Source organism: Martes martes (assembly GCF_963455335.1).
Source record: "Martes martes genome assembly, chromosome: 17".
NCBI lineage: Eukaryota > Metazoa > Chordata > Mammalia > Carnivora > Mustelidae > Martes > Martes martes.
The window spans coordinates 58,670,804-58,680,556 of NC_137905.1; the positions used below are offsets into that span (position 1 = coordinate 58,670,804).

At 52.3% G+C, this 9,753-nt stretch overlaps 1 protein-coding gene across 2 annotated transcripts; it reads right to left on the minus strand.

Moving 5' to 3' along the window:
- Positions 1-1,302: 1,302 nt before the first annotated feature.
- On the minus strand, positions 1,303-9,414 carry LOC308358865 (zinc finger protein 550-like). 2 transcript variants are annotated; one of them, XM_080829345.1, is made up of 5 exons: positions 7,493-7,583; positions 7,136-7,297; positions 6,900-7,026; positions 4,632-4,727; positions 1,303-3,701 (listed from the first exon to the last, which is right to left on the minus strand). In XM_080829345.1, exons 1-5 carry the CDS (start codon positions 7,514-7,516, stop codon positions 2,686-2,688), a joined length of 1,425 nt encoding a protein of 474 aa, XP_080685471.1. In that variant the 5' UTR covers positions 7,517-7,583; the 3' UTR covers positions 1,303-2,685. The 2 variants fall into 2 exon arrangements, with proteins under 2 accessions (XP_080685471.1, XP_080685472.1); XM_080829346.1 differs by lacking the exons at positions 7,136-7,297; positions 7,493-7,583 and adding an exon at positions 9,254-9,414.
- Between the last annotated feature and the right edge of the window lie 339 nt (positions 9,415-9,753).

Here is a 9,753-nt window from a genome sequence, read left to right on the forward strand (position 1 = left end):
ATGACTGATGTGTGGCGTTCTTCGCCTCTTCTGTGGGTCACTGTCTATACCTAATAAAAACGGGACTGGGAGTTGTTCCGGGGCGACAGTCTTTTCTGCTGTCATCCCCTGCTCCCTTTCTCTTGCAGCTGACTTGTTTGTGCCTCATTCTTCTCCCGCGCGCCGTCTGGAAGCAGCAGTTTTGTGCAACTCACATATCTAAGAGTCCAAGACACTCATAAGATTTACAATAAATGATTTCTTGGAGCACTAAATGTCACTTTCACTTTCTTATCCATTTATAAGAATCCGCCCTGCTGCTTATCCTAACTTTACTAAGTCACTACCACCCTCCCTTCAAGTTGAGTATCCTGAGTGCACTCACGAATGGAGAAGAATCCTGTTTTGGAGACAAAATTTTCAAGGTGATTAAGAATCCAGCAAAGCCATGTGCTCAACTTCCTTCTCTTTTTAGATTCCAGTGTACTCTGCTCACCTACCCTAGGCATCAAGCTCCCTCCGTGCTCAAGGACAGGACTGCCACCTCAGTCACCCAGGCTCCCCACTCCTCAGTGTGCCCAGAACACAGCAAGTGGTCATGTGGAGGAAGAATGGAGGTCTCAGGAGACCCCTGCCGAGCCAGCAGCAAGTATACAGTAGGTCCTGGCACTGAACGTGTTAAGACTATATGGGAAGACCTTGGAGTTGAGGCAACAAATCCTCAGATGTCCATCCAGTGGAAAATGCATCACTCCCGCTTTGGAACAAACTGGGGTCAGCATTCCAGGCGTGCAAAGAACCTTTGATAAAAACCATGATGTTTCCAGAGGGGTTTCTCCAACTCTCTTGAAGTAAGGCTCAGCCACAAGTACAACCACAGCTACAACACACCCCATCCTCCAGAGAGAGGACAGAAGAGGGCAGGGGTCTTTGAGTCAAATGTCCTTTCCAAAGGACAAAAAACCACATACACTATCCAAACAAAAACTCTTATGAACTCATCAAGAAGGGAGTCATACTACGTGTGCCACAAAAAAGGCGCATGCCCACTATGAACATGTGAACTGTGTATGCAGTCTTTTAAAACGATGTGAGGAAAGCTCCAAGTGAGGAAATGATCACTTTATATTTTTCTGTACATTTTTAACCCATTAACATTGATTACTTTGTGTACCTTGAAAACTAGCGTTGAAGGACAGTCCACAGGATGAGTTTCAAATGACCACCTCCGATGCTGGCACCCAGGGAACAGGAAGTCCACAGGGGAACTGTGAAGCCCACACAAACCCAACCCCTGCATGTACACAACTGGAGTCTCCTCTTCAAATCCCTGACACTTTATTTGAAACCAAACTTCACATTTGTAAGATCAGACAACAAGAATACTATTTTTCTGGGCATATCACAACTTTGCCTCAGCTGAGTGTTTCATTTTACTGATTTTAGCCATAATGTGACCCCCAGTAGGCTGTGGAGAGGGCCTGGGGAATGCGTAGTCCTCCTCACGGGATTAACCTGTGAAACCCCAACACCACAAAGGAATTAGGCCCTGGCTGAGAAGTCCACATCCACATTTGTCCGGGGAGAATGAAGAAAACAGAAGAGCAGGATGGAATCAAGAAACAGGGAGGGAGAGAGAACACTGGGCATTTAAAAACCATAGAAACGGGAGTTTTACTTGTAAATACCAAAGCCTTAAGCAGTCCCAAGGGAGCATGTTTTAATGCGGCTGTGGTATGCGGACCCTGCTCTCAGACATCAGAGGCAAGTGGCGGTGATGTGATTTTCAGAATTCTAACTTCTTCTAAGTTCAAGTACCTCATGACTCAAACTTGACATTTCTCACAAAGAATGATGCTCCTTGTGGGTAGAGATGTGTGCAACAAGGCTTCCAGCAGACGTCTCTAGAGTTGTCCTCACGATCCAAGCTTCCTGACACAGAAGAGCCACGAACACACATAAAAATGAAGGGCTGAGACCCTCTCTCTCCTGCGTTCCTGCACCAACATAATAAAACTGATGAAAAACTGTAAGAGCTTTGGCAGGGAAATCTGACAGTTTGTGAAGACATTTGTTTTTTCCACTGATAGTCTAGGTTTCCATCCCCTTTTCCTCCTTCTTTTGAAAAATCATGCTGAGATGGCTTTCGAAGCATCAACCAAGGGGAAGATCTGTGGTCGGAGGTCTCTGTAAGTGCACAGTACCCACTGCCTGTCTCCCACATCCTTCTCACAGTAAGGCCTACGCTGTGTCCCACTCCATCTGACTCTTAAGTGCTGACCTGTCACAGGTTTTCTCACAGTAATGACAAGGATGTGGTTCCCGTTTGCTACACATTCTCAGATGGTAAGTAGGTATCTTCTTCTGGCTAAAGACTCCTCAGTAGTTGCTGAGAATGTGTTTCCCTGAGGCTGACAGAGGCGGACCCATGGGTGACCTGCCTTCTCGAAATTCTCTCTGGTGTGAACCCCATGATGAGTGGGCGGAGAGCAGTGGCTGGAGGCTTTCTCTGTTCACTGCATCACAGGCCTCCTTTCCAGTATGACTACTCATGTGCCTGAAGGCCCAAAAACAACCTCTCCGACATTCTTTACACTGAGAGGGTTTTTGTTTTTTTGTTTCCTCCACTGCGCTCCCCTCGTGACGGACAGAAGAGGAGCAGCGGGCGAAGGCCTTTCTACACTCACGGCGCCGAGAGCACTTCTCTCAAGTATGAACCCGCTGGTGCTGCAGGAGGTGTGACCTGCGTTTGAAGGCCTTCCCGCACTCGACGCACTTGTATGGCGTCTCCCCCGTGTGGATGACCGAGTGCTGAAGGAGGTATGTGCTCCGGTGAAAGGCTTTCCCACACTGGGCACACTCATAGGGCTTCTCCCCGGTGTGAATCCGCTGGTGCTGCGTGAGTTCCGAGCTGCACCTGAAGGCCTTCCCACACTCCACGCAATCGTAGGGCTTTTCTCCCGTGTGGATGATGTAGTGCTGAATCAGGTGTGCTCTGTTGCTGAAGGATTTCTCACATTCTTTGCACTCAAAGGGTTTTTCTCCAGTGTGGGTCCTGTTATGCCGAATAAAAGTAGAGCGGTGGGTGAAGGCCTTTCGACACTGGCTGCACTCGTAGGGCTTCTCCCCAGTGTGAATTGGATGGTGCTGCATGAGGTAGGACCTGCGTTTGAAGGACTTCCCGCACTCCACGCACTTGTATGGTTTCTCCCCGGTATGAATGAGGTAGTGGCGAATAAGGGTTGAGCTCTGGCTAAAGGCTTTCCCACATGCATTGCATTCATAGGGCTTCATTCCAGTGTGAACCCGCTGATGTCGAACAAGGTACCACTTCCGGTTAAAACCCTTCCCACACTGCTTGCATTTGTAGAGAATATTCCCGGCATGAATCATACGGCCTTTCCTTCTTCCCTGTGGGTCACATTCACGGAGAACATGTCCCTGAGACACTCTTTCCTGTAACACCCTGGAGTGCAGATTATCCTCTGTCCCCAAACCATCATCTTCAAGGCTCATTCTCCCAAGATGGGTCTCCTTTTGAGCACCCGTCCCAGGCTTCAGCTGACCTTTCTGCACTTCCACATGCCCTTCCCAATCCTTGGCGTGCGCCAACAGGGAGTCCTTTGAAGAACCCTGAGTCAGGCTTCCCTGGAGCAAGGCTCCCTCAGACAAAACCGGCTGAGGAGTGCTTGGGTCCCTGGTCTGAAGTCTCACGCGGTCACCTGCAGAGAAGCCAACACACAGACGGGGACTTTTAGTGATTCAATACGGAAGAAACAAACTCAACGCTTCAGTGGGAAAGTGAGGGTGACACAGCGCCCTGGGACTGCTGCGTTCCCCACCTCTGGATCCTGGGCTTCCAATGACTGTCTACAGTCCCTGTAGCCTTGACACTATTAAAGGGAAAAACCCGAGGACAGGCTGGACCAGGGAACCGAGGATCTGGAGCGGAGACCCCTCCTCACAGTCCAGAGAAGAGGAGGGAGGACAATTTTGAGAACACTGTCCGTGGGGTATTTGCTTCAAGAATTGGTATCTCTTGGTGTTAAGAGAGTACACAGAAGTGCCACCAGATAGGACTGGGAAGAAAAAGAGGTCATCTTCCCAGAGAAGTGTCCCATGAGCTAGGTCCTAATGGAGAACTAGAATTGCCAGAGGGAGGAAAGGGAAGGGAGCCCTGGGTCGGAATGGATGGAACAAGCATGGGTAGAGTCACTCTTGGGGAGCGCTGAACAGTTAAAGGAAGAAAGGGCCCCAGATACCCGGTGAAGCCAACACTGAAGGGTGATCACCACGAAAGGAAGAGAGTTAAGACTGAAGAAGAGGGACGGAGGGACACTCCGAGACCAGTGGTATAAATGACAAGCCTCTGCTCTGCCGGGAGGCATCATGTGGTAGTTAAGAGCATTCTGCAGCCAGAAAGCCATTGTTCCAGTCCCACCTCTTCCAAGTGAGTGGTCTTGGACGGGTTACTTTCTTCTTCAAAGCAGTTTCCTCATCTGAGAGACTAGCAGACTCTATCTCATTCATGTTCTCCAGGAATGTGACCAAGAGGTCACAAGGAGTTTCACACGAAGTTCAGAGGCACTGGTTCCCTGCCTGCTGAAGGCTCCCTGACCACCCCCCACCCCCGACCACCCATCTGTTCCTACCTGAGCAAGTGCTACGGGAGAGGCCTCCCTTTCCTGTCCACAGCTCCTGCCCATGCTCCAGCAGGTAGGCAAGCTCTGCTTTGGGAACTGGATGCCCTGTTGATGGAGAAAGAAACAGGTCATGGTGTATGAGAAGAAAGCAGTATCTCCATCCCATCTGGCACTTCATGGCAGGGCCAAGACCTGGATGAAGCCGTGAAGAAAATGCTGATCTGTGACCTGGAAACCAAGTGCACAAATCCCATTCTTGGCTTCAACTGCCACAGAAGGTAGTCCTGTCCGTCCAGACAACATCAGTGTCTTTGAATCTCATCAGCAAAAGCCATTTCACACACAGCCATGGGACCCCGGGAAGGGGAGCCCCTCCTTCCAGAAGGGATTCTGTAATTAATCTAAGTCACTGTTCTCTAACACTCTGTGCTTCAGAAACACTTACGGATGCTTGGTTCCAACCTCAAACAGAAAGAAACAAAAGTGCTTGGGCTGAGGCCTAGCCATCAGTATTTCTGGGCTCTCTCGCTAGGGAATTCTCTCTCCCGAAGAGAACTAAAACCTGCCAGGGGAAGAAATCAGTGAACAGCATCTCCGATGGGACTGGTAAGCTGAGACAGGCAGGTAACCTGAGCTGAAGACAAAGCCTTTATTCCAGCACGACAGGAGGCTGAACAAGGGGGCTGCTTCCCCAGTCCTGGCTACAGCACCCCACAGGCCTACAAGGGAGCCAGCCTGAGGACAGGGAGATGCCTGGTCCAGGGAGAGGAGCAGAGAGAACCTTCACGTCACTGAGGACAGAACCACGTAGCTGCAACCTCCAACCCAGGGCAGCCCCACCCGGGGGCTTCCCATTAGGCGAGATGGGGAATTTCCTTCAAGGGAAGCCACTTTCCAGCTTGTTTTTGTTGGATGCAGCCAGATACGGCTCAACACAGACAGGTGGGTTCTGCACCGAATTGCAAGGGCTGAGGCATCAGGACCCACGGAAGTCTCCACTGGCAGATTCTGACCCTGAGGCTGGGACTTATTTGGGCAGGTCTCAGTAACGGTCCCCGATGTGTCCTATGTGCCTGCCACTGAGCTCAGGGAGGCGCAGGAGAAAAGGTGAACCAGACGTTCCTTTGGCTCTGACAGGAGTTGCGCCCACTCTCATCTCAGGGCCTTTTCTTATATGGTTCCTCTACCTAGAACCCCTCCTCCACTGCCCCTCCAAGCTTCAATGCTCAGTTCCAATGTCACTCCCTGAGATGCCTTCTTTGCAGCACCCATGATGGGTTATGACCACCTGGCTAAATCCTCCTGAGTTCCCCTAATTCTCCTACGTACAACTCATCACAACTCATCTGAGAACTGGCGTCCACCTTCCCACCTGAACTCAGTGTGACTGGTCTGTATTCTCACACACAGGGCGTCATTGTCACTGATGGCTTCTCTTTAAATGGACCCCATTTAACTTTTGTTAAGTATTTTGTTCTAAAATGGAACTCTTGTTCTGCTGTGGTAAATGAAAAAAGTCAAGTTCACTTTCCACAAATGGCAGGTTGCCATCAAAACAACAAGAGAATCAAAGTGATGCCATCAGAGCCCAGCAAGTTCATGCAGAGCGCTGTGGACTGTGAGCCAGGGGCTGTTCCTTCTGCTGGAAAAACTATCCACAACTAGGGCACCTGAAACACTCAGCACTGTTCTGAGACTTTCTCTTGACACCAATCAGCATTCTAGACTGAGGCGGTCAAAGGACCGGCTTTCTCAAGGTGTCCACCCTGGCATTTTGTGACATTCCTGTGCACTTTCTAAAGCATCTCCTGCCCCAGTGGAGGGCTGTGACCTAGGCCTCAGGAGAACATGTGATGATCATGAAGACACCACGGGTCCTTTTACAGAGACTGTGTTGTTTAGGAAGATCCCTGGGGCACTGATGACAAATATGGGGATCTGCCTGACTCACCCTCTCTCCTGAGAACATCACTCACAGCTGTGCTAACTGGGCCCCAGACACCTAACCCAAGAGACTCCTGTGTAGTCTAGAATATGGACATCAGACCGCAGCCTGAGTGTGCTGGGTCTTGGGGTGAGTCTGCATTCAGAAGGAGGCTGTTTCTACCCAAATGATCCCTGATGCAGACCTGATACAGGGAGACCAGGTAGAAGGACAAGGAATCAAAAAACTGCAGGGTCTTTGGGGAAGACGGAAGATGGCTCCTGTGACCTTCTTAATCAGCCAGGAATCAAGAAGGCTGGGCTACCCCTCAGGGATGAGAGGTGAGCCCTTACCCAATGAGACCAGAAGCCCACAGGTCTCCAGCATCACCTCCTGGTACAGGGCCCTCTGGTCCAGGTCCAGATGTCCCCACTCTTCCTGGGTGAAGGTCACAGCCACATCCTTGAAGGTCACCAAAACCTGAAAAATCAAACAGAGGTAATGATGTTGACCTTGTGCTGCTGGATGGGGTCAGAACCCTATAACTCAGTCTCTGGTCGAGATATGAAGACACCCAGGCCTGACTCACTGAGGCCTCCTGAGGGCAGAGCTCTGTGCTGGGCTCAAGGGGGAGATACGTGCAGCCTTTGGACATAATGCAATCATGGCTGGGAGAAAACCTCCTCTGGGCAGCTGGTGGAGATAACAGACAGCAGCATTCCCATGAAGACCGCGGGGGCAGACAGTAGATCTGGGACATCAGAGGAACAGGGAAAGTTATCACGACGATAATCCCAACATTGAGAACTGCAGCAACAGTCGCTCAGTCTCCCTGGTCCTCCCCTTGTGCCCGCCCCAGCTGAGGGCTTCACACACGGAGATAAAGTGACTAAAAATCCCCTATTCTGGAGCCAGACTCCCAGGGACTCTTGAGTCAGACACTTGCCAGCTGTGACCACCGGGCGGACATGCCGTCATTTCTCTAAGCCTTGACTTCCACATCAGCACAATAATCCTTCCCACTTCACCAGGCAGTTCTGAGAAGTAAAGAGAAAATGTTCACGTGGCAAACAGTGGAGTGCCTGGCCTGGAATGTGTTCAGTGTATTTTGTGACTTTCACTGACCCTCCCCCAGCCCACGAGGTGAATGCCACCGGTACCTCGGGCAGCCGGAGGCTCAGGAAGCTCGAGAAAGTTGCCCACGGTCTCACTTTCAAGGAGCAGAGAAAGGATCTGAACATCCAGTAAAAGATGACAGCTTTACCAGAAAACAGGCACCTTAAAAAAGGCTATTCTAAGTGGTGACACGGATGCACAGGAGTACAGAGTACAGGGCACAGCCCTGCAGGGACGTGGGGACAGGGCCTGGGACGAAGGGAAGCGCAGGGGCAATGGCTGCAATATGGGAAGGACTTTGGCAAGTTCAGTACCACCCAGCTGGGTGCAGCGAGCCAGGGAAGATCCGAAGGGGAGCGCTGAGGTAAGTCTCGGGGCAGATGGAACAGAGCCCTGAGGGCCACAGAGGGGGCTGCGTGCATTTGATATAAGTATGATGGGAGCCCCTGAGGGGGAGACCCATTCACTCATTCAACCATTTATTGAGTACCTTTTACAAGCCCAGGCCGTTCTAGGTCTTGGCATAGGGCAGCAACAGGTGCTCACGATCCAGGGCTGGAAACACATCCTAAACAAGCAACTAAAATCGGCAAGACAATGTCAGAGGGCCCTAAAGAATCTCAAGACAAGAAAATAGAGCAAGGAGACTAAAAAGATTGTAGTCCACTTTACGTGGGGCAACATGGAAGGCATCCTTCAGGATGGCACACTGGAGTGGGTCTGAAATAAAGTGAGGGAGGGTGCCCCGTGGATGGGAGTGAGACAAGCGCTGACCATGATCAAAGCTATGAAGAGGGTACAGGGCTGAATGCTGGAGACTCACCTGGATCCCCTTGTGCGTTTGTGTCCAATGGCACACGCTACTGCACACTATCATCACCGGCCATTTGAATGGACTCACTTTTCAAATCTAACTGAGTGTCTTACACAAGAAAACAGATTCACTACTGTCAGGGGAAAGCCAGCTCCATAAACTGCCTGGTCTTCCTGGCTCCCAGCCTGCCCTAGCACAGCAGCAATTCCAAAAAACCACTCCTGCGGCTCCTCCACCCCAGCCCTTAGCTTTAGCGGCTAGAGGCCAGGAAGGCGCAGAGGTGAGACTCCCACTGGGCTGAGCCAAGACCAACACAGGTTCAGGAGACATCTCCGAGGAGAGAGGTCCCAGAGCGATGCTCCCGGGACCCTGCTGGACACCGGGGACACACAACACCCACGGGCCCTTTCTAGTTCCCTCAACCCAGGACGAGGAACTGTACATACTCCTCCGTTTCACACCTGAGAACACACGAGTCCAGCGCAGGAGAGGACCTCGCTCAAGGTCAGGGGTTGGGAAGGGGCGCGGCCAGAATCCGCGCTGGGCACTACGGGTCGGGACACACGGGGCGGAGCGGGGCGGGAAGGGGGACTGCAGGAGCCACGCCCGTCCCTTCCACACAGCATCCCCCCGCTGCCAGAGATGCGCGCTCCCCCACGGGACCCCGACCTGCCTTCTGGAGCCGAGAAGGCCCCACCCCGAGCGCCGAGAAACGGCGGCCGGGGGAGCGGCGAGGCTCGGGGGCGCGGGGCACCTCCTCCCCGCACGCCCACTCACCTGCGCCGGGTCCACGGACGGCGCCATCGGGCCGCGGGGCTCCTGCGGGCTCGGCCCGCCCTCCCCCACGTCCCACAGGGATGCGGGCGAAGCCGGTCGCCGCGGTTCCCCGCCCACCCGATGAGCCGCCGGGAACTCACAGTCCGCAGGCACCCGTGCCACGTCACAAACACGCCCACCCGCGACGCCGGAAGTCCCGCCTCTGCCAGCGGGCCCGGCGCCGCCCCTTCGTGCGGCACGGCCTTCTGGGTAATGTAGTTTTGTCCTGCCTCCTACCCAACGAGGAATCCCCTTCTGCTCTTTCTAGGACCCAGGCGCTGGGAGAGAGTTTGCGGAGGCTCCAGAGAAGAAGGGAGCAGCATCGGATACTCCCAAAGGGGACGACCGAAATTTCCGCAGTTTCCCAAATTGCGTTTTCTTCATCTTTTTATTTTCAATTTCCTCATGGAGCGAGCAATCACACTGTACTATAAATGTTTTAAAACCACGTTTTGGGGTGC